General features: G+C 46.7%; 1 protein-coding gene across 1 annotated transcript in view; it reads left to right on the forward strand.

Annotated features, from left to right (window-relative positions):
- Window positions 1-22,398, forward strand: part of CACNA1C (calcium voltage-gated channel subunit alpha1 C) — a 456,585-nt gene extending 434,187 nt beyond the window's left edge. The window contains exons 38-49 of the mRNA XM_041484502.1: window positions 460-556; window positions 1,193-1,295; window positions 2,892-2,993; window positions 4,532-4,659; window positions 5,780-5,914; window positions 6,743-7,095; window positions 7,963-7,989; window positions 9,313-9,441; window positions 9,890-9,999; window positions 11,935-12,038; window positions 15,031-15,348; window positions 15,597-22,398. Coding sequence (XP_041340436.1) covers window positions 460-556; window positions 1,193-1,295; window positions 2,892-2,993; window positions 4,532-4,659; window positions 5,780-5,914; window positions 6,743-7,095; window positions 7,963-7,989; window positions 9,313-9,441; window positions 9,890-9,999; window positions 11,935-12,038; window positions 15,031-15,348; window positions 15,597-15,893 — 1,903 coding nt within the window. The 3' untranslated portion in view covers window positions 15,894-22,398. The remainder of the gene's footprint in view (window positions 1-459; window positions 557-1,192; window positions 1,296-2,891; window positions 2,994-4,531; window positions 4,660-5,779; window positions 5,915-6,742; window positions 7,096-7,962; window positions 7,990-9,312; window positions 9,442-9,889; window positions 10,000-11,934; window positions 12,039-15,030; window positions 15,349-15,596) is intronic.
- The last annotated feature ends 1,868 nt before the right edge of the window (window positions 22,399-24,266 follow it).

Here is a 24,266-nt window from a genome sequence, read left to right on the forward strand (position 1 = left end):
GCAGTGGCTTGGGGCTATTTATATGGGAGGTAAACCACAAGGAAATAGACCCTTTACACCTCTCTGCCTGCTATAGTCCTCAGCCCAACAAGTAAATAAGCAGATATTTATTTTGAGCAGGTCACTGATGGGAAGAGAACCCCAAATTATCTGTTCATACACTAAGAATCTGCAACGTTGAAAAGGCTGAGGTCAATTCTTGCAAGTATTGACTCAAGTATGACTGGCAGCTGGGATTTCTGCACTAGTAGAAGTTATATGAGTGCCAGTCAAACCCTGCAGAAGGCACTAGATGCAAGAGGCCTGAAATAATACTTTAAGCTATGCCTGGGCTACAGGGAGCAGCAGCATGAGGCTGGAGAGACCTTAGTGACACCATTAGCTGTGGCTGCACTCTGCAGGCGGGCCAGCAGCTCAGCCCTGCTCAGGATGCAGCCCTCACTGTGCTCTCTTCTGCAGGGGAAGGATCAAACACCTGGACGTGGTGACGCTGCTCCGGCGGATCCAGCCCCCGCTGGGCTTCGGGAAGCTCTGCCCTCACCGGGTGGCTTGCAAAGTAAGGCACACTGCTGCTCTGGGAGGCTGGGCTCACAGCAAATAAACCAGAGAACCAGCCAGAGAACACAGAATGGTTTGGCCTGAAAGGTTCCTTAAAGCTCAGCTAATTCCAACCTCCGTGCTTGGGCAGGGCTGCCTTGCACCAGGCCAGCTGTTTTACACTAAACAGCCTGCCCTGGCATTTTCCAGCTGACCCTGCCTCACTCACTGGGCACATCCAAGCTCGCTGCCCACCAGGCAGAGCCAGCCACAGCATGTCTGAACAACCCCTGGGCTGCCTGTGCCTGTCACCAGCTCCTCTGGGCTCCAAACACCCAGTCCAGGGCTGGAGGGTCACCAGCAGGTGGGCTGTGCACTACTCAGGGCCATCAGCCTTTTGTCTGGTTAGGAGAGCACATCTGTGCTAAATACAGCTGTCAAGTACCAGGAACACACCTCTGCTTGTACTGTCAAACACCATCTCCAGACAGATTAGGAGATAGAAATAACAGGGTGTTCTCTTTGTGTAACTAATCCACAAGCCATGGATATTCATGTGAGAGGGATGGCAGGTCTGGAGGGCAGCAGGAGGACATAAGGAGGAGCATGCTTCAGTCCATGTGTGATTGTTGTCTTTCTCCTCTTCATCCCACAGCGCCTTGTCTCCATGAATATGCCACTGAACAGCGATGGGACTGTCATGTTCAATGCCACTCTCTTTGCCCTGGTCAGAACAGCACTGAGGATCAAGACAGAAGGTGAGAAACTTGCTGACTGCAAGCATATAAAAGTGTTCATGCCAAAGTGTCCTGAGCTGGAATAAACCAACATGGACAACGTGTTTAAAATGATCCAAATTACTCATATGCAGCATGTGGGACAGAAAGATATAAAGATGTTTGGAGGAATAATATCTTCTAGGGAAAGCACAGTGTTTCCCACTACCTAGGAAGCTGGTGCTTCCTCTAGCATCATCTCAAATTACGGATCACATTCTTCACAGTGGTCTGAAAGTTTAAAGTTTCAGATCAATGTCTGCTCACACAGCAATTAGGAGAAAGATGAAGGGCAAAGAAGCCTCCTTTCTGTACCCTGTCTGCAGAGCTGAGCCACTTCTTGACTGCTGCTGCCACTGATCTTCCAGTCCAAGGGAGAAAAAAGAGCTTGGACTCGAGGGTCTCATCTCACAAAAACTCCTCCTGTGCTTCCATTAGCCTGAGTTAACATTACAGCATAGTAACAGTGGTGTTGCAAAGAGAGAGGAGAAGTAGAGGGACTGTTAATAGCTTTGCATAGACAGCAGGTATATTTGAGGAAAGCAGACAAGATTTGGGGCTCAGCTTGTCTTCTTTGTTGCTCTCTGTCACCTGCTGTAATGAAAGATGTTGGTCCTGAGTCAAAATGTGGCTTCATATATTAATGAGATGCACTGAAAGAGAGTGTAAGTCTGTGATTCACAGCTAAACACCTCTGCCTCAGGAGTGGCTGCATTACATTTCAGGCATGGGGAAGCAGTGACCAGCAGAACTCTACCTTACAGTGCCAGCTGTACACTGCTGAGCCAAAAAGTAGTGGCAAAACAAAAAATTACATTAAGGCCTTGAAAATTGCGCTAAACAGAATTTGACTGTAGTACAAGAGACTCTCCTGAGGAAAAAGCCACCCACAATACCTGTAAGACATCTTGTGTCTTATGAAACAGAGACCCAAAGAGGATTCAATTTTGTCTGTCTGAGCCTCAAACTCTTGGAGTCATTGAACTCCTGGGAAACCATCTAAAGCCTCAAACTGCTTTCTTTCTTTCTTGCCTTAGCAGGAACTTTTAAGTGGCCAGGGCAGGAGTTTGGAATTAGCCCTGCTGAGTCAGATTTCTGTCTTTGATGCTGTCCATGTGTTGCATCCTCAGCAAGTTATTCCATGTACCTGTCTTCACTGCATCCTATTACCAGAACTACTGCCATGCAGAGCACCCTCAGGAGCCTCAGTGCTGGGGAGAAATAAGAAAAACTGCAGGAAAAACACCTTGAGGAGGACAAGATACTGGTTTCAGACACATAGAGAGAAAGAAGACAGGGGTTTGAATGTACATAAATCAAGAAATAAAACTGAAGGTGACTCATTTGAGAGGAAATGGGTATCCAGAAGGAAAGTCACCTCCCTACCCAGAGATGACTATGCATATTTAGGAAGAAGACCTCTTGCTGTGAGGGAGCTTTAGGAATGCTCTGAGCATCTCTTGGCCCAAAACTTTTCCACTTTCTGATATTTACCTCCTGAGATTTCCATGCCAGACATTAAATTTCTCCTCTGCAGGGTCTGCTTAATTCCTGTCTCTGATGATTTTCACCCTGCAGGTAACCTGGAGCAAGCCAACGAAGAGCTGAGAGCAATAATTAAGAAAATCTGGAAACGCACCAGTATGAAGCTGCTGGACCAGGTGGTGCCTCCTGCAGGTGGTGAGTGCAGGATCTTGTCCCTGTCTCTGAGTATCTCTGGTTTTTTCCCCCACCTGTCCTGTCCTACTGCACCTCGTGATCATCAGGTGGAATAGGGGGACAGGCTTTCTTCTCAAAGCTATCTGTACTTAATATCTGTATTATTTGAGGTCTGTTCTATATTAACATGAACATGCTATTCTTACTGCTGAGAAATCAGGGAAAGAAAAAAATGTGCATAAACAGGAGTTGGTGCACAGGCATCCAGTGTGGCATTTACTGACTTTCCAGGTGGCCCCATGGGCACAAAGCAGCCCTTGGCAGTCAGCCAACAGAAGCAGCCAGGTCCTGAGCCTTGCTCAGCCTGCTCTGAAGTCAGTGGACCATGTCTTCTAAAATTTCCAGTGAGTTTGCAGAAAGGAGGAGAGCTACCTGGAGTAAAACATAGTGCACATTTTGGCTGGCTGACAGTTTTTATTGTGTGGGAACACAGCTGTGACTGCATTTCAGGGGAGAGGTGATCCCCTCTGTTCACTCACACCCTTGTCAGGCACAAAGGGACAGAATTCCAGTGCAGAGAAGGGTCAGGGCAGGCCTGGGATGGGTGATCAGTCAGAGGCTGTTGTGAATAAGTCTTACCCCAGGCTGTCACAAGACAGCAGCATGTGTTGACCCAGACTGGGAGGCTCCTGCTATAACGAGATCCTTTGTGGTTAACCAACACCAGAGGCTGCAAAGGTTAGATATGCTCCTGCTGCAGGGGTTCTGTGCCAGCAGAGCCAGTCTGCCCAATGCCACCTGCACCTCTGCTCCTGACTGTTCACAGCAAGCTCTGGCTGCAGAGCAACCCCTTCCTTCAGCCCTGCACCCTGATGCCATAAGGAGCAGAGATGAACTGCAGTGTGTTGGTGTGTTTTTTGTAAGGGTCTCAGGACAAGGGAAGAGATGAATCTGACTCCATATTTCTTAGAAAGCTGATTTATTATATTATGATATTATATTGTATTAAAAGAAATTATGTACTAAAACTGTACTAAACTCTGGAGAAAAGATACATCAGAAAGCTAGAAAAGAATGAATAATAAAGACTCGTGACTGACCAGAGAGTCTGACACAGCTGGACTGGGATTGGTCATTAAGTAAAAACAATTCACATGGAACCAATCAAAGATGCACCTGCCACATTCCAAAGCAGCAAACACAGGAGAAGCAATCACATAATATTGTTTTGCTTTTCCTCTGAGGCTTCTCATCTTCCAAGGAGAAGAAATCCTGGCAAAAGGATTTTTCATAAAATATCATGGTGACAGCAGTGCCCAGTGCTTCTGCAAGGCTTACATGAGCAAATACACCAATAAATGAGCAGCTTATTTAATTTATTTTTCACTCCCCACCTCTGCAGATAACGAGGTGACCATGGGGAAGTTCTACACCACCTTCTTGATCCAGGTGTATTTCTGGAAGTTCGAGAAGCACAAAGAGCAGGGGCTGGTGGGGAAGCAAATACTCCAATAAACCAGCTGCTTATTGAGTTTATTTCTTCCCCCTCTCCTTTCCAGATGACGAGGTGACCGTGGGGAAGTTCTACGCCACTTTCTTGATCCAGGAGTATTTCCGGAAGTTCAAGAAGCGCAAGGAGCAGGGGCTGGTGGGGAAGCCCTCCCAGCGCAACGCGCTCTCCTTACAGGTGACAAACGGGCCCCGAGCCGACAGGGGTGGTACAGTAGAGACAGGTGGCCCCACGTCCCTCTTCAGCCACTCTGGGGGTTGCAATGGGCTATCCCTGCTGGAAAGGAGTTTGTAGACCAGTTGAATAATCACACCAATCCTTTTGGATAAATACCTGCGTACCATGGGCTCACAATCCCTTAGTTTTGGAAATGGAAGGCACAGTGAGGCATAATCACAATTGATCAATTTGCCAGTAATATTTGAAATTTGGGATCCTTTGAACTGGTATGAAGTGTCCTACGGACATTTGCTTACTCCCACATACATTTGACCCATTCTGAGTGCATGTTGCCAGGAGACAAAATCACTTAAAAAGCAAAAAGCATACCTGGATGCCAAGGCCATCCAATGGACAGTAAGGACTGTAAGGACTGGGATTTGATCCCCACTGTGATACTTCAGCAGATTACCAGGCTGTGTGACAGAAAGAGAAAACCCTGTTGAATGTACAAGTAGTACTATTTATGTCCCTCGAGGATACTTTGAGAAAAAAGGGTGGCTCTGCAGTTTCAGCAAGCTGCAAAGTGCTGTGATTTTTATTTTTTTTTTGTGGGCACAAACACAGAACAAGGCCTCAGTACACCCACAGCTTACCACCCTGGATGGACTCTGGAACAGATTCCTGTCAGTGAGGGGTTTGAGGACTTAGCAGGTCCAAATGCCAGAAGCTTAGTTATTAAACCCTTATTTAAGCTGCTGATTAAGAATAAGAGATTTTCTGAGGCACCAGAATACACGGTTCAGCTGGAACTGTGGCTGCTCTAGAAATTCTGGTTGTGGATCTGAGAACCCAGAGCTGTAAGCACGCAGACTGCTTAGTCAAGCCTGTGGATTTATGTCTATCTCCTGCTGTGACGAAGCCAAGGACTAGCAACAAACATCCCTTGGTTTGTATTGCCAAGAGTTTTTCTCCTTGAGGTGGAGATGACAGAACAGGGTTTGCTGGTGTTTCTCTAGGAACTGGGGGTGCTGTGTTAACCCAAGGGGCCCCACAGTGTTTAGGAAGAAATGGCAATGCTGCTGTCTCTCCCGTGCCCACTCGGAGATATGAAGCTCTACAGTTTGCTGTTTTGCAGGCTGGTCTGCGCACGCTCCACGACATCGGGCCCGAGATCCGACGAGCCATTTCTGGAGACCTGACAGCTGAAGAGGAGCTGGACAAGGCCATGAAAGAAGCTGTTTCTGCAGCCTCTGAAGATGATATCTTCCGGGTAGGTTCCGAACAGGTTTCCGAGGTGAGGCTGAGCTAAGAGTGCTGCATTTTCCTTTGTTCATTCTGCATTTCAGCTGGGCCCTCCTTGTTTGGTAGATCTTACTGGAAAATAGTGGTGGAACTAGTCCCAAGTGAAAGGCCCTAAGGTCTTTGCACAGTTTTATCCCAATTCCTTTTCTCTTTCTCTCAAGGGAAGCTTCTCATTGGAAATTCCCTCATGAAACCTAAATTAAAGAACAGATCACTGCAGCCATCTTGCAATCTGCAGAGCAGCAGGCAGGCACACTTTAGTGTTTTTTTCACTCCTTTCAGTGGCACTTGTAGCATCCTTCCGAAAAGTACACAAAGACAAAACAGAGCTATGGAAGCAGAAAATTTCCTAAGCAACTTAGCTAAAACATTTATTTCTCGTTTCATTCCTGTTACTTATAATTGCTTTCTTTAGTAACTTTTCCTCTCCTTTGGTATTTTCCTCCTTTCTTTACAGAAAGATGCTGTCAGTCCCTTTCATTACCCATCACCTAAACAGTACAAAACTGGCTCATTAAATTTCTCTTCATTTCTTCCTTAAGATGGTGCTTAATAGTTTTTGGTGCTCTTCTCAAATTCCCCTCATATCTAAATCCCTCTGAAATCCCAGCCTGTGTGTAGCTAGTCTCTGTGACAGAGAAGTCCTCACACTGCTTCCTGGAAGAGAGAGCACCAGTGCCATCATGCACACTTTGGTCCTCATTTTTTTTTCCTCAAGAACAGTCTAAGAAGGAAAACACCAGGGCCCTTGCACATCTAACTCACAAAGGAAAAATCCTTTCTGTTTCTCTGACAGAGAGCTGGAGGCTTGTTTGGAAACCATGTGAGCTATTACCAAAGTGACGGCAGGAGTGGGTTCCCCCAGACATTCACCACCCAGAGACCTTTGCACATCAACAAGTCTGGCAACAACCACGGCGACACCGAGTCTCCATCTCACGAGAAGCTGGTGGACTCCACCTTCACTCCCAGCAGCTACTCGTCTTCAGGCTCCAATGCCAACATCAACAATGCCAACAACACTGCCCTGTGTCGCTTCCCCAGCCCACCCAGCTACCCCAGCACTGTCAGCACGGTGGAAGGCCATGGGACCCCCTTGTCACCCACCATATGTGTGCAGGAGGCTCCCTGGAAACTCCCATCCAAAAGGTAAGTGTGCCAGCAGAGAGGGAGCCAAGGGAGCAGGTGTTGGAAGGTGCATGCAAACACCAGAGCACTGCTACTGAGCCAAAGGCACTCCCAGACATTGCCCAGCCTGCAGCCTGGATTGAGCCTTCTGGTTCTCCACTCATGCCAAAGCCCACAGATATGCACCAACTGGCCACTGCAAAGCACCAGCACTCTTACTGACCAACACACTCAACTTCCTTGGGTTTTAGGAAGAAACCTTTGTAAGATCCAAAGGGAACATTATTTATCCCTCCTTCACCGCAGGGAGGTGTTTTATCAGCTGGTAACTGAAGCAGACTGCTCTTCCTGTCTTAATCGCCCAATAGGGAGCTTTGTTGAAGTCAGTGGGTTTTCATTCAGTAGGTCACATCCCTACAGAGGTCACCAAAGACATTCTGGGAGAAGGGAGGCAAGATTTTTGGAAACAAAGCAAAGAAAATCCCCTTCTCTGGACAGTTTTCAGGCTCTCTACACACAGATGACTAACACAAAAGGAATATAATTTTTCTCGGTGGGGGATTTCTTTTAATACTTTCAGAAACAGCAGGAAAGAGATGGATTTTTTTTTTTCAGTGCAGAGAGTGAACAGTGTGAAAAGGTGGCCAAATGCTGCCCCCAGAAAGGACAGAATAGGACAATAAGGCAGAGGAACTTCAGTGGGTGCAGAATTGCCCAAGTGAAGAGTCCTGTGGTTTTTCTATTTCATGCCTTCCTGAGGGAGCCCACGGGGAGTTGCACAACATGTGTTCCCATCTGCCCTCCTCCCTGCTGAACTCGTGCTGCTGTGACACTGCTAACAGGGTGTTTTTTCTCTCCTTGCTTCCCTGGGCACGTTCCTTGAATTAGGACACATTACTACGAGACACTGGGACGGTACGTGTTCTCCATACCCCTCTAATGCTGCCTGGCTGTAAGACCCACTGTCTTCATCCTGTTCAAACTCCAAATTCCCATTAATGCTGAATATGACCTCTCCTTTTTGATGTCAGTAGGGCTGAAATAGAGATACTGATCCCTGTGATAGCTGCAGAAAATACTCCCTGCTCAGGGCAAGTAGCGGCCCATGTTCTGGCTATTTTCTAGATTTGGGGTTTTTTAGAGATTCTAGCTGGGCTCACACATCTACACATTCTCTGATCACAGCATAGTGAAATACACCCTGGCATGTTCAAGCAAAAATTCTGTACGGTTTTGGCTAAACACAGACAGTTGAACAGGAGGAGATGCCAGGTACTGATTTCTTTTTCCCCCTCTGCACCTTAGCAGTTTTACTTGCCTCCCATTTCAGAGGAGGGTCACTGCAGCACTGTCCTACAGGCTCTTTTACACAATGCATACCCACATCTCTCCCCATGGTTTTTGCTTTAAGCACATGACAAGATAATGTTGCCCCTCCAGTCCCTAAAATATGAAACAAAAAAAAAAGCCACCCTGCTCTCTTCTGCAAATGCTAGCAAGATACTGAAATTGTTTCCACTGTCTCCATGTCCATACCTCAAGGATTCAAGCTACCTCCAGATTTTACTTTACTCCTCAGAAAAAAGCAAAGTCCAAATGAAGCGAAATACGAGTGCTGTAACATGAAACAGGGGGACAGAGAGGAGGCAAGCAGGGAATTAAGGGCTGGCACACCTAAGGCTTTGAACAGATCCTACTGAATTCAGTAGAAGCACTCTGCAGTTTAAAAAGGGACAAAAGGTGGAAAAGCCAGCAAGGATGAGAACGTGAGCAGGAGGCAGAGGGAGAGCTGGTGCAGACTGAGGGAGGCAAAGGCCACACATCACAGAGATGAGAAGGTTACTGTGAGTGTCCAGGAGGCTTCTCCAAAATCCATAACCAAGTCTTTTGCAACAAGGGAAAAAGCTTATTCCTGAGAGCCCATCTCAGGTTTTACTGTGAGTTCAGTGAGGTGTATCACTGGAAATGATCAGTGTGATGTGCACATTCATAGAGTGCAGGTAGTCACAAAGGACAAAATACATTTACAGTTTAAGAAACTGATCCTGTGAAAGAGGACACAGACAAAGATTGTTGCCTTGTATTTGTGAACTCTGTAGCTCTGTTCAGTCATTGATTTTCCTCTGAAGGCTCTTCAGCATTATAATAAACTGGGACAGATGGAGCCTGTCATTCTTGTCTTTGTAACAGGTTGTCTTTACCATCTCCATATCTTGACTTGTCTTTTTTGCTCATTAGCTCCAGTTCCAGAGACAGCCAGCTGGCAATTGTTTGCCAAGAGGAAGTGTCTCAGGATGAGACTTATGATGAAAATTTGAATGAAGACATTGAGTACTGTAGTGAACCAAGTCTGCTCTCTACCGAAATGTGAGCTTTGCAGCCTTAGTCAAGGTGTTTGGGTGGTTCTTTAATTAAGGGGGAGAGGTGGGAAGAGGTGACATTTTTCTACAGAAATTTCAATTTATGGGAGAAGGTCAGAAAATTTTAGACAACTCAAATATGAGAAAATATTTCCAGTTCAGCCCTAGAAGTAACATTGCATATGTTATTTTTCACCTAGAATTTTCTTTCTCTGAATGAGATCTCTTCAGGGCTGCCCCCCACATTCACTTCTAGCTCCTGATGTTCCCAGAGCTCATTTTTAGAGTTCTCTGTTTCATGGTCTCCTGTTACTGCTCCTAGACCAGTAATAGTTTGAAGCTAGCTTGCTCTTGCATCCCTTTGCTAGCATGACCTTCCTGGCTTCCTTGCTGGAAGAGGGCTTTTTCTGCCCAGCATCAGCTGCTTTTCTAAATCCCTCTGCTCTCCTCCCCAGGCTTGCATACCAAGATGATGAAAACAGACAACTCACTCCACCAGAACACAGCAAAGGAGAGGACACCCGGCACTCTCCGAAGAAGGGGTTTCTGTGCTCCTCAGCTCTAGGTAACCTCCCAGCAGGGCTGGGCTGTGATTCCTCCCCCTTGGTGGAGTTCCCACACCTCCCTGAAGGAATCCCAGCCTGTGTGGGCACGGGTGTTGCTGTTTGCTGCGTTCAGCTCCCGAGACCAGGAGTCCCAGGGCGTGCAGACAATCCTGACCAGGCACAGGGCTCTGCTGGCTTCACACCCAGTCAGCAGATGAAGCTGTGGCTGTTTGGACAGTCCCTGTGATCTGTTTGATCAAGGCTGCCTGTGAATTAGGGCAGTTTATTTGAGAGGTGTAGGCTCTCCAAACAATCACCAGGGAGTCACCAAATAGGTGAGCCTTGAGCCTACGGTGTTCTGCCCTGTGTGTATTCAGCAAGGAGAAATGAGAGATTGTCTCCTTTGTCTGCTGCCAGGAGCACACTGAATGCCAGATTAAGTTAATACAACATGCATTTGCCTTCTGCTCTAATTGTACCTGGAGATTCTCAAGTGCTTCACTGGGAGATGAAACCCATGAATCACAAGATTTTATGAAAGTATCAAGAGTCTGTGACAAAATGAACTCCAAAGTACAGCATTTTTCAGCCTTTTTCTGAGTGTTGGTGTGGTGGAAAAGGGCATTGAAGGGAGAACCTAAAAAGAATCGTGTGTATAAAATACATTTTTACAGAATAACAGTGACAGACTACGTAGCGTCATGTTTTAAGTGAGGCTACTGAGTCTTCACTAAAATCCTTCAGGATGCTTCACTGTTCTAACAACATATACTTTATTTCAAATCTTTAAATATTAGGCAATGACAACTTCTATATCGATCTGTGAGGCAGTCAGCCCTTGATGCAATGCTTCACTAACTACATTCTAGTGAATATTTATATACTGATGTCATACTCATTTTAGTAGTTGGATTTTTTCTCAAGAAAGAGGAAATACTTTTAACTTGCATTGTAACATTCATTCTCTGGGTTATAGCATATTTTCTTCAACACTGAGAGGGCTTTTTCTCAGCAATCCAATATTATAGATACTTACTATTTTCAGAACTCTAATTTTCTTCCCTTCTTTAGAAAAATTTCAACAAAATGAAGAAGACCACAAACTATTTTAACGCCATGTATTGAATAGTGCCATGTATTGAATCTTTAATACTGGATTTATTTGCCATTTTTCAGAAGTAAAGCACTTGATCATAAACATACTTTTCAGTAGTTTTAAATTCCTCCTTGAGAGCATCTTTCTCATATTTAGAGAAGTAAAGTTCCATATAATTATATTAAATATATAAAAATATATAAAACTTTAATTATATATTATATAATATATTGTTAAAGTTTTTATAGCGAGTAAACATCTGTAACTGTTTCAGCAGCTCCCTCTAAAATGTTTTTTTTCTCTCTTCCTTCCAAATTCCAAAAATGCTTCATTTCTATCTAAGTCACCTTCCATTCACCAGTAAATTCCCCACTGATGGATTTGGTTGCACTTGACCTTGCTGTAGACACAGTCCCTCAAAGTGTGGCGTGTCTGGCAGCTGAGGGACACAGATCACGTGCAAGCAGGGTGCCAGTGTCACCTGAGCAGCACAATGTCCCCGCCTGCCCAGCAGCAGAGTCTCAGCTGTCACATCCTGCTGAGGGCTCTGCTCAGCCACTGACAGCACTGCCACTGCTTGGGAGGGAGATCAGCTGCACGTGTTTAAAAGGAAAAAAGCGTTCAGAATCCCACCTTGCAGCAATCCCACCTTGCAGCTTGCTTGGAAGGTGGAGTTGGTTGGTTTGTGATGCCTGAGTGCTTTCTGTAAATACATTTTCTTCGGAAAGACCATGGTGTTGAGGGGAAGAGCCTAAAGCGTATGTGTCTTTGCTGTATGTCCAGTGGGACTGCACTGAAAGAAACTGAAAACAGTAGTGTGTTATGAGTGATGGACACGTTGTGTGTGTTGCTGTTTCAGGTCGAAGAGCATCTTTTCACTTAGAGTGTTTGAAAAGACAGAAAAACCAGGGTGTGGATGTCTCACAGAAGACAGTCCTGCCTCTGCATCTGGTCCATCATCAGGTGAGTGTTAATAACCAGACGTGGCCTCTGCCACCTGCAGTGCCCCCCAGAGCATCCCAGCCCACTGTTCAAAAACCATTTGGGATAGATTCTCACCCACACCAAAGGCCCAGGTTTTAGCAATCAGGATTTTTATCATTCCCAGAATGCTACAGGAATATGTCCCTTGGAGTCAGCCACAGTTATCATTGTCTGATGCTCATGAATGAATAAAATAAAATACTATCAAAAAGATGAAAATACCTACCCAAATTGCATTCTGCAGTGCAATTACACTGGCTTTGATGGTAGTACGGACATGAATAAAGTGTGCACAGTCTAATATTAATTAAAGGTAACCAGTAAGTGTAATTAACCATTTTAAAACACAAACTGATTACATGTCATCAATCAGCTTCTTAAGGCCTTTGTAACTGTGTTCAGCAGCCTAGGAAATGTATGCCTAAGCACGTGCCTGGATGATTAGCCAGCTGTCAGGCTCCAAAGGAGAGCTGTGTCTTCTGGTTTGACAATGCCACTTTTTGTCACCCATAAAAGAAACAGGTGCAGATGGCAGTGCCAGCCTTGCAGGTGTGGCATCCTGCTCTGTGCAGTCCCCTCAGGCAGGGTAGAATGGCCTTGCTGCTTCTTTAGGCTGCCATAAGGGCAGAAAATGCCACACAGCAAGAATGGGAGGAGTGAGAAGTCAGAGGAGTGAGAGAGGGGTGGGCTTGAGGCTCCCTGGCTTTTCTCACCTCCACTTCCAGAGGGTTATCCTTTAATTCTTGAGCTCCAGAAAGCAGTGGTCTGCAGAGAGTTACAGCTGTGGCAGGGACAACCAGAAAACGTGTTGGAGCAGGGAGGGTTGGTCAGGAAACAGATTCCCACGTTCACCACAGCATCAACAGCCCTCCTGAGACTTCCTGCCTTCCCACGGCAGGCCAGGCAGAGGGAACAGAGTCCTTCCAGCCCTCCCAGCCCACACAGCTGACAGAATCACCTCCCTCCAAACCTCTTCACCCTTCCCCATGCCACCATGCAGCCCAAAACATGGAGGGATGGGGCTCTGCCCACACAAGTGTCACTCAGCCAGACTGAAGGGCTACCCTGAAAGAGGCATCTGGCTGCCAGCTGACAACGCTCAGCAATGTTCCTGTTTACAAAAATATTAACCAACAACAGTGCCTGAAATAAGAACACAGAGTAGAAAGGTTGCCTCTGCTAAACCTAATGGATTCTGTTGCTGTGAAGGCTTGAAGAGGTGTTCTCATGGAATACCTGCACATCATGATATATAAATGTGTTCAGCTGAAGCCCAAAGCAATCCTACAGAGCTCCCTTCAGCTTCCTCAGAACCTTACATTTTTGATAAAACATTTTGTGTAAGTTTCTGCCAACAGGCTGGAAAGTTGGTTCTGTTGTCCTGCCTGACAGATCCAGGTCTCTCCTTGAAGTCCTGGCAGTTTAAGAGACGTGCTGAGGCCATCATACCCTGCAGGGTATGACTTATTCAGAAGTTTTAAGGGCTTTTTTCCTCATTGAAATTTGATAGGAGTCTGACATCTAATTACTGAGAAAACCTTGGTGAACTTGCAGGTGATTAAGAATTCTTTTTTCAGAATGAAAAATTCTTTTTTTCTGACACTGAAGTCATCAGCACAACATAATTATCAGTTCCCAAGGATTTCAGTGGCAGATGGACTGAGCTTCACTGAACATTAGATAGCTTTAAGTGAGCTGTCTAGTTTAAATCAGTTCAGTCCCACTGTGGTCAGTGGAGGGAAGGAGCATCACCAAAGGGCAAGTTTAAGTCTTGTGTAAGTCATGTCTATGTTTTCAGGCAGGCATTGAAGAGCAGGGAAATTTGCCAGTGCCTTTCTGCACAGTTAGCTTAGGCTGAACACAGAGCCTTGCCCCAGCCTGAACACAACACAATCCACACCCTTTTGTAGCATTTATTTCCATCTTTCTAAGCATCTGTTTCATTGCTCAGCCACAAGTTCTGTGAGGTGAGCTTATGACTCTGACAGTCTTGCTTATAGAGCAAGGAAACAGTCACCATCAATAAGGCCCTGTGCAACAAGAGGCCTCTTGAGGAATTCATTTTAAGAGCAGGCTGAATGACTCAGTGTATGATTACAGGAAGGACTGGATGGCTGAAAGTATAATCATCAGATATTGATCCTCCCACCAACAGCAGACGCCTTAAAATCCAGTGGTGGATTTCAGGTTATTGCCAACTGCACACACATCTAAAATTTGTATCTGGTATCTGTTCAGGTTCCCTCAGCAGACACTTAAAACAGCAACTGGCAATAAAATCCTGTGCTGTGTGTGGTGTCAGTGGTGGGAAAATGAGCTGCTGTCTCCCCCACTGGAGAAGAGGTGGTGTTTCTGGCAGAGCTGAGGGGAATGGGGCTGCATCCTCCTGGCAGTGCTGTGGGAATGGGACTGCATCCCTCCTGGCAGTGCCATGGGAATGGGGCTGCATCCTCCTGGCAGTGCTGTGGGAATGGGACTGCATCCCTCCTGGCAGTGCCATGGGAATGGGGCTGCATCCTCCTGGCAGTGCTGTGGGAATGGGACTGCATCCCTCCTGGCAGTGCCATGGGAATGGGGCTGCATCCTCCTGGCAGTGCTGTGGGAATGGGACTGCATCCCTCCTGGCAGTGCCATGGGAATGGGGCTGCATCCTCCTGGCAGTGCTGTGGGAATGGGGCTGCATCCCTCCTGGCAGTGCTGTGGGAGTGGGGGTGCATCCCTCCTGGCAGTGTCGTGGCTCCCAGGCTAAAGAACTCTGGTTCTGAAAATTTCCAATCCAGTGCTTGGCACTAGCACAGGGTACACCATTTAAAGGAAAGCTTACAAAATGAGTTTGCAGCACACATCCAAACCCTAGAAGGAGCTGGCAGCTGTGTTCACAAGCCTCGAGACTCTCCAGGCCTTTGTCGGATGGTTTCTCCAGCACCTCCTGTTCCAGCCCTCACTCACGCTGTCCCTCCTGTGTCCGCAGGCATTAGCAGTGGCCGGCCTGAGTCCCCTGCTCCAGCGAAGCCATTCCCCCACCATGTTCTCTCGGCTGTGCGCTACGCCCCCGGCCACGCCGTGCAACCGGGGCTGGCCGCAACAGAGCATCCCAACGCTGCGCCTCGAAGGGGCGGACTCCTCGGAGAAGCTCAACAGCAGCTTGCCGTCCGTGCACTGCGGCTCCCGGTACCCGGAGAGCGGCGGCAGCCCCAGGAGAGCCCGGCCGGTGTCGCTGACCGTGCCCAGCCCGACGGCAGGGAGCAGCCGGCAGTTCCACGGCAGCGCCAGCAGCCTGGTGGAAGCGGTAAGAACGCGCAGGCACCGAGGATGCTGTGGCACGGCCAGCTAGAAACATGGCCCTGGAGGAGCAGGGCAGCAGATCCACTGCTGCCCGCAATGCCAGGAGTAGGAGAGCCCTTCTCCCATGTTTAGATCATGAATGGGAGAAGGAAACACAGCAGTGAGGAGGGTTGTGTTGGAGGTGTGGCAGGGTTGGTGCTGCAGGGTACTAACGCGTGTCTTTGTGTTCTGGTTCCCCGCCTGCTTTTGAAGGTCTTGATTTCCGAAGGACTGATGCAGTTTGCTCAAGATCCAAAGTTCATTGAGGTCACAACCCAGGAGCTCGCAGACGCCTGTGACATGACGATAGAAGAGATGGAAAATGCAGCAGACAACATTCTCAATGGTAACAGCAAGCAGAGCCCCAATGGCAACCTCTTGCCTTTTGCTAACTGCAGGGACCCAGGGCAGGACAGTGCAGGAGAGGAAGAGGAAGAGGTGCAGAACCCGGATTGTAGGATAAGTCAGGAGGAGCTCAAGGACAGCAGGATTTATATCAGCAGCCTGTAGTTGCCAGGGCTGGAAGCGATGCTGGTTTTTTATTTGTTTCAATGTTCCTAATGGGTTTGTTTCAGAAGTGCCTCACTGTTCTCGTGACCTGGAGTAACCGGAACAGCGTTCTTCATTCATTTCTGTTGGGACGAGTCGCAGAGTTGGGTGGTGTAAGAAAGCTTTTCAGGAGCGGATATAACCCCAGCACGTGTCCATGAGGGAAGAGTGAGGAGGAGGAGGAGAAGAAGAGGAGGAGAGCCAGCTCCCTCTTTTTTTCAGTCCCTGCACAAGGAACGACAGCTGCCTCCGGAGCACGAAGGGGAACCTCAGCTTCCTGTGGATCGCCCTAGCCAAAAGGACCCTGCGCCAAACGGGTGTCTTTCAACCTTGCTTGTAAAAATCATTTTGCACATATTCTGTATGAGCCTCACCGTCTCCATAAAGCCAAGGCCCTTTGATTCGGAAGGAGAGGAAGACTTCTGCTGTGGATTCCCACAAGGCCACGGGGAGGAGGAAGCAGGAGAAGCCCGAGGCGCAGCCCAGCCCTGCCGAGACTCCGGCAGCGGCCCCTGCCGGCCAATCAGAGCTCGGGCGGTCACTCACCAGCCAATCCGAGTTTAGGCGGTTTCCTGCTGGCCAATCAGAGCTAGCGCGCCAACTGTGCCAGCCTATGGGAGAGCAAGCATGGCGGCGGGGCTGAGAGGCCGCCAGGCCTGTGCAGAGTTCTTCTTGTTTCGCAGTTTGGTATTTTCTTGAAAGCATGTTGCAGTTTTTATTTTGACTATTTTATTGTTGTTATTATTATTATTATTTTGAGGGAGAAGGGAGTGTTTACAGAGTTTTGTAATCACCTACCTTTTTTTGTTTTGGTTTATTTTCACCTTTGCAGATGTTAAATTGGTTTGATCATGTTGTATTATTTAAACTGGGGTGGGGGTGGTTTCTCCATTGGAATTTGGTAGAAGTACAATGATAGATGAGTTTTACCAACCATTATGTACACCGAGGATTTGTAATTTTATTTACTAGCAACCGAAACCTTTTGTTGTTGTTGTTTTATAATTTAAAGATAGTAGGCAATGCACTTGATATAGTCTTGCACATTTGAGTGATTGATTTGGGTTCTTTTTAGTGCTAAGTGTATCTGTGAGTGCGGGAGCGACAGGAGCGAGTGTGTGTGCATGTGTGTGAGTGTGTGTGTGTGTAAGAGCAGTTCTCCACGTCCTGGTTTGAGCTGCCTGTGGGAGATCTGTATCTGGGGCCATTCGAATGCAAAAACAAAACCACTGTCTCTGCTTTCGAAAAGGGAATCAGTAACTTTGCATTTTCTGTTCCACAAGATATGCAAAAACAATGCAATAATATTAATTTTAAAATAAAATTGTAAGTTGTGTCGGCATTAAAACTGTATAGAAAAAAAAATTTACGGGGGTGGGGGGAAACAAAAAAAAAGAAAAACAAACCAGAAGACGTTACGCTTCGATATATTCCGTGTGATGTTTTATTGCATTGACAATGTTTCTGTTGAAGAAACCGTTATACTTGAATTCAGGTCAGTTTCAGTATTTTTCAAATATTTTTTTAAAATGAATTGCAATTGTGCCAAGCAAAGATAATGAATTGAATTAAGTTTGTTTAAAAAAAAAAAGAAAAAAAAATAATCACTTCTTGTATATTTTGCTGCATGTCAAGTGAGTCATTTCGTATTTGGAATGTGCCAAGCTTTACCTTTGAACTTTTAAGTGCTTTTTTACGTGTGGTTGGGGAAAGGGTACTACTTTATTTTTTTTTTCCTTTTTTAATTTGTACGATGAACAAAGTGTACCTGGTGTAAGTAACTATTCTGCAATCCACTGACAGGTTGAACGTTACTGATTTTGCATATCTTGTGTTCATTTTCCTTCTTCCTCACTCCCTTTTAACGTGCACGATGACTTTATCAGTAGAGAATCTTTCTTCCCGAGACTGGGACATTTTATTCAGGCTTTGTTTTCTTTCCTTTTGCTCAGTTCCTCTAAAGGTCCTGTCCCACTCAAGGGTGGCAAGACCCCCAAAGCCCATTTGGCAGATCCATCCTACAAGTTCAGCTGGCACCAGCAATTTGAGGAGCAGGGCGGAAAAAAATCTGGCTTCACAATTATTTTATTAAATAGCTGAACCCGGATCAATTTTAGCAGGATCCTGGGATAAGAAATGCAAGAATCAGAACAGTTGGCAAAGTAAAGCTATCTAACGCTGGTCTGGGCTGAAAGCAGAGGGAGAGATCTTTAAGAGGAGAATTGCTGCAGGCTGGTCAAGATGCAGGTGCCAAGTGACTTTTTGGTGTTCCTGTGCATGGTCTCAATCCTCTCCCCAGACTTTAGTGGATGGTACTAAGTCAGAAAACATCTGGCACCACAGCATGTCCCAGCCACAATTCCAGACTAGTAAGTGTGAAACTCTCACACTGATGGCTGGCCCTAACCCTGAGAGAGGCTGAACAAACAGGCAGGTATTGTTAGATTTTATGCAACTGGTTTTTGTCTAGACTACTGCTGGGTTTTTTTTCCCTCCTCAGGATGATTCACAAACTTGCAGATCAGTTCTGAGGTGTGATCTGACTCAGAGCTAAACTTTGATTCAAATCTTGAGCTTCTGCAGATGTCCAAGAACACCCTTCACTGCATACATTGATTACATTATTTTTGTGACGCTCTTGTTTTTCTTCTCGATTCTCTGGGGCATAAAGGAGAAATAGCAAAGGGTATTTTATTCTGTAGTTTTTGAACTGGCCAGGATCAGCTCAAGATACCTTGGAAAAAAACAAATTACTAGAGAAATATGAATCCATTGTACAAGCATCTGTCATCAAAGTCATAATTCAAGGCTTCCCTGGAGAAGGTGACCAGCTGGTGTGGGTCAGTCTCGTCCTCTCATCCCTGTGTGGAGATGGGCACACACGTGTGTCTCCCTGAGAGCTTGCTGCTGCTGATGTGCTCCAAAGGGACTTGAAAGGGAACAATGCCCATGCCTGGCTGTTCCTGAAAATGCCATGTAAGGGCATTTTCTCATTTCTCATTAACTCATTTTCTTTCACTGCAAAGTCCATCTGACCCTCCCAATGGCAAACAGGGGTTCTTCACTCCTGAAAAACAGTGCTTACCTAAATTAGTGGTGACAATGAACATTTTGGATGCTTGGCAACCCATCTTTTAGGATTTTTCTTGATGGGAAGGAAAATGACAGGAAGGATAGTGCCCCAGGCATTCTTGGTGAAAGATGTTGCTCCCTCGGGGGTCAGAGCCTATGGCCAGGGAAAACCCCGCTCTCTCCTGGAAGACCCCGTAGGTGCTGCAGAGTGGAAAATGTATGGCTAGCAGAGAATGCAAATGACTTCTGCAGTTTGAGGGGTAGGTGTTAAATTTGGTAATTGCTGGTGCCAGCTGTGCAAACTTCTCTTTCTGGGGAGGGTGGCTTTTTTTTCATTTTTTTCATTTGAGGTACTTCCAATGTGCACATTGTGACAGGCCTGAGCAAAGAGCTGCTGCCTCCTGCGAGTGAGGCAGAGTCTGGGGGACAGTGGGAAGGAGGGGGCAGGTTTAGTTTCCTGGGGTGTTTCCCTGTGTAAGGGAGTGGATGGTGGGTACAATCCCTGTGCTGTGGACGGAAGCTTTGAAGGAACCGATGGCTGAGAAGTGGCGTGGAAGGAAAGAATGGGGAAAATGATCTGCTGTTTGCCTCTGAGCATCTGACTCGTGAGAGGACACTGCAGACTAAAGACATTTCTTATAAAACAACAGACCTCCTCCCTGTATCACTCCTGCTCATTAGTCCAGACAGTACTGGGTCAGCCACATCGGGTGCATTTCTTTTTTTCTTCCCTATTTCTGTGTGGCTGACGTGATGGGAAAGCAAGTGGAACTCATGATCCAGAGCTGGAGTTTCGCTGTCCACAGACCTTTTGTGCATCATCTGCCTCTTCAGCTGGACATGTGGACGATGATGGTGTAGATGCTGCTGCTACTGCAGGGGTCCCGCCTGTTTTCTTGCCCTGCCCACCACACCCCAGCACGGAGGGACAACCAGAGAGGCGCCATGTACAGAACCGCATCTGTTTCTGCTTTGTTTTCTGACTCACAACCCTGCCCCAGTGACTACGACAACAACAACAACAAAAAAAAAAAGGGCAAATGCATTTTTTACATTTCTTGATAATTTCCAAAGCAATGTATCATTGCTTTCTTTAGACTGACGCCAATATAACAGTTGTATGGGTCTCAGCCAGGCTCCTGTGTCTTTTCTGCCTGAGTTTCAGATTGCTGTATGAAATGTATGCGCGTTTGCACACAGACACAACCAGACGAGGTGGCAGCACCCCGAGCCCGTGGGGTTGGTCACCTGTGTCACAGATGGAGTTGGAGGCCTTGCTTTGTGTGAGTAGATGAGAAACCCCAACCCACTGGTCCAGGGAGCTGAAGTGAAGCAGCCCTACTGAGACAGAACTGAGTATCCTGAGATACTTCCATGGTCCTGCTGTGTCTGTCCCCACAGCAGGGGCACTGGGGGGGAGAGGAACACTGAATGGGGAATTTGGAGCACAACAATATTGAAGTAGAATCCAGTCAGGGGTTTCTGGTAGCAGTGAGATTTTATCAGTTCTCATAATGAAAACTGTAGTGCATATAAAGAAAACATTTCAGGCCATCAGAAGCCCCAATTCCCATCTTGTTAACGTGAGGCTGGAGGACATTAGAGGCCAAGGAGGTTGTATTGATGCAAAGGATGTGGAAGACAGAATTGGGCCCTGAAAAATTTAATTACATCTTTCCCCCATTTATTTTCTTCTTCAAAGGAGTCTAAGAAATAAAATTCTCAATAGCTGCACAGGGTTTCTTTTTTTCTTCTTTTGAATGTTGTGAAACTTTAATAAAAGTTTTACTCTGGGTGAGCAAGCCCAGGGATCCAGAAAATTTCTAACGGGATCTTAGTCCGTGGAGCTTTTATCTCTGTTCCTGCTTTGTTTCTGGAAAGCTGAAACCACTCTGGCCTTGCTGCTACAGCTCCCTGAGGTTGGGTGGGTGAGGGCAGAAGCACAGCAGGAGATATGTCCTGTTCTGAAGACAGATTGGGCTCCAATGGCTTTCAGAAAACTCAGTAGCATGACACTGGAATGGGAAAAAAAACCCTCTTCTGATACAAACTTTAGTGTTCTAGTTAAATTCTCCATTCTTCTCCTCCCCCTTACGGGGAACTTAACACTTGAGCATAAAAACCAGGCCTTCTTTAGGGGCACAGGGCTCGACTCAGTTGCCTCAGCGTGGGTGTCCACTGTCATTTGAGATACCCTGCAGCATCCTCTGCCAGGTCTGCCGCAGCTGGTGGGGAGAGGCACAGCTCCGGCCCAGGCAGGGCTGGTGTCACAGCCCCCAGCCCCAGAGGACGGCAGAGATCTCAGGTGGCAGGGGACAATTAGGCAACTTAATCAAGTCCCTTTCTAAAGGGCTAATTGAGAGGAGCAGCACCAATGACTGATGTAATGAGGGAATCTTCATTAGCATTACCAAGGGCTTAGTTAGGCAGGATCAGGAGCTTGTCTCCACACTCCCATGCTGTTGTTTTTCTACCCCATGTCAGGCACTTTGCCTCCACTCCTGCGGCCTGAAGTTGCCTCTGCCTGGTCCTTTCCTTAGGCCAGGATTAGCGGCTGCATCCCAGGCCCAGGGGAGCTGGGACAGGCCCAGGCAAGAGCAGGCGTCACTCCACTCAACCACAGATTTTTCTGCCAGCCTTCCAACAGCCCCTTTCCAAAGCTTTTTCCTATTTGAGACAGAACCACAAACTCAGACACCATTTGCTGGCATCATCATTCAGGTGATTAAATACCTGTGTTTTTCTGTTAGTTCTTTCCTAATTAGGCTGAAATGCTTTCAGTATTTTAAGCATCCTAAGTCAGTCTGTTCCCATCTCAAGCACTTAGGTAGACTGGCAGCCAATACTATCTAAGCATCATCAACTTTATGATTGCTCATAGAAATGATTGTTTCAAGCTTATTTAGTCTTAACAGTTTGAATGTGGGAAGATTTTGGAGGAGGAGGAGTGACATTGTAAATATCTCTGACAAACATTGCTGCATCACACACAAAAAAAAGGGGAGATACTTATAAAACTGCCTTAAAAATCAATTCCGAATGATGAATCTCCCTCCAAACAATTGCCACTTGACAGAGCAAGGGATGAGTCACTTTGGGTGAATTCTGGCAAGGAGTGGTTGGAATCTAGTCCGGTTTCTGGAGCAAAAGTGTAATTTAGGAGCTGATCTCTCACTCAGTCTGAATTCACATCAGCACCAAGGACTGAGCACTGCAGGATGCAAAGGGTTTAAGGTCTGGGGGTACTGTCTGTGCATGGTTTGGGTCTGGCCCAGCAGGTACTGCGTACCAGTGTCTCCCAGTGACTTCAGGGAAGATGGGGTTCCTCAGCACCTCTTAAGTTCAGGCCCTGGAGCACCATTTCCTGCTCTGATCATCAGCTATAAATGTTGATAAATATAAGTGTTTTGCCTTCATTTGAATTGCCCAGAGCTGTAAAATGACCTCTCTCAAGTATAAATCAGTCCAGATATAAACCTCCTCTCCTACTCTTCCCTACGCTCCCTGCCCACCTTCCCAGCCCTCCCTTGCACCTCCACCCAAGCCCTTCCCTGTCTCAATTCTTTACCTCCTTCCACACTTTTATATCTAGTTTTCATGAACCCACAGAAATGCTTTTGTAAATACTGCTGTACAGTTTGTAACCGTCATGTAAGCCTGTCATCAGTGCCAGAGTCCGTCTTGCCCTCTCGCACGTTTTAAAATCAACAGAGGAAAGTTAGAGCGAATGGCCCGCCAGTGAGCTATAGGGTCATCTCTGTGTGGGACAAATGTATATTCCTGTAAGATTGCATTTTTATCTAAGGAATGATGTTATTTTAAAATTGCTAATAAATTTCTAAACAATGTCCAGATTTGTTCAATATTGTAAATGGTATCAAAACTCCTTTGGCATGGCTCCCTCCTACCACCAGTGGCTGAAAATTAAAGACAGCTTCCTGCAGCCCCTTATTTCCCATCGGTGGCCCTGCTGCCATTCAGGGGCTCTTGTCCCTATTTAAGGGGCTGCAGACAGCCCCAGCCTGCCCCACTAAACAGCAGCTTAGGAAATCCAGCCGCTGTCTGCACTGCTGTCACCACAGAAACTCTGCCGTGTCACGATGTCCAACGTGTGACTCATGTGCAACCACACACTTAACATTTTCTCTACTGGATTCCTTCTTACCAAGCACATGCAACAGAAAATGAATGCCCTCAGCTTAAATACAGTGTAATTAGTATATACATAAGCCATGAAGCTAATGGGATGATAACAAGTAGCGTTCCACACATTTGCTTGTCGATTGAGCAAATTTGTTCTACCACGGTTATCAGGAAATGACACCACAATGCCAGATGAGCACTGTGTTTGTGCTGCAGCATTATAAATCAGTGTGCTCAGCCCAAGTACATCAGCCTAAGGTTCAGTAAAATAATGCCTAAAGAAAAAAGAACAGGGTTTTTTCAGTTACGCGTGTATATATAAATATTTTTCCCTGACTTGCACACAACTGTCAGAACTGCAGTCTCTGCTGTTACTATTAAATCGTGGTGGCACAAAACGTTAAAAGCCCAGAGGTGACGAAAACCTGTAGGTGTCATCAGTGCAGGGCAGGAGGCTCCCCAACAGAAACCTCAGTATCTGCAGGCTCAGACTGCAGTTAGACACTTGCCACCACAAAGCCATAGGAAACCACCGTGCTCACGGCTCTTGGTCAAAGCCCAGCAAAGGGCTCAGCTTTGCTGGAAAACTCCCTGAGCTGGCAACTCAGCTGAGTTACAGCTCTGTGCGAGACCATTAGGTGAAATCCATGGCAAAGAACAGGTGAAGGTGGCTGTGGGTGTGCTGCAGTGTGAAAACAGTGTGAAAACCTGGAGTGAAACCTGTGAGACAGCTGAAACGGGGACGAGTAACAGGTTTGCAGAGTTCCCTGTGAAGTGGACGCTTTTAGAACAGCCCCATAATTGGAAAGGCAGAGCATACACAAAAAGAACGCTTTTTGTTCGGCAGCTGCAGAGCGCTGCTGATGTCAGTTTTTAATGCTCACTGCATTTACCCGAAGCCAGAGACGAGCACTGGGAGTTCCGCCTCAGCACGAGGATGAACTTCTTTACATCCAGGCTGGCAGAGCCCTGGAACAGCTGCCCAGGGAGGCCGTGGAGTCTCCCTCTCTGGAGACATCCCGAACCCAGGCGGACGCGTTCCTGTGTCACCTGCTCCGGGTGACTGCCCTGGCAGCGGTGTTGGAAGGGATGATCTCCAGCGCTCCCTTCCAACCCCGG

Source organism: Pyrgilauda ruficollis, unplaced genomic scaffold, assembly GCF_017590135.1.
Source record: "Pyrgilauda ruficollis isolate IOZ18807 unplaced genomic scaffold, ASM1759013v1 scaffold66, whole genome shotgun sequence".
In the NCBI taxonomy this organism is placed as follows: domain Eukaryota; kingdom Metazoa; phylum Chordata; class Aves; order Passeriformes; family Passeridae; genus Pyrgilauda; species Pyrgilauda ruficollis.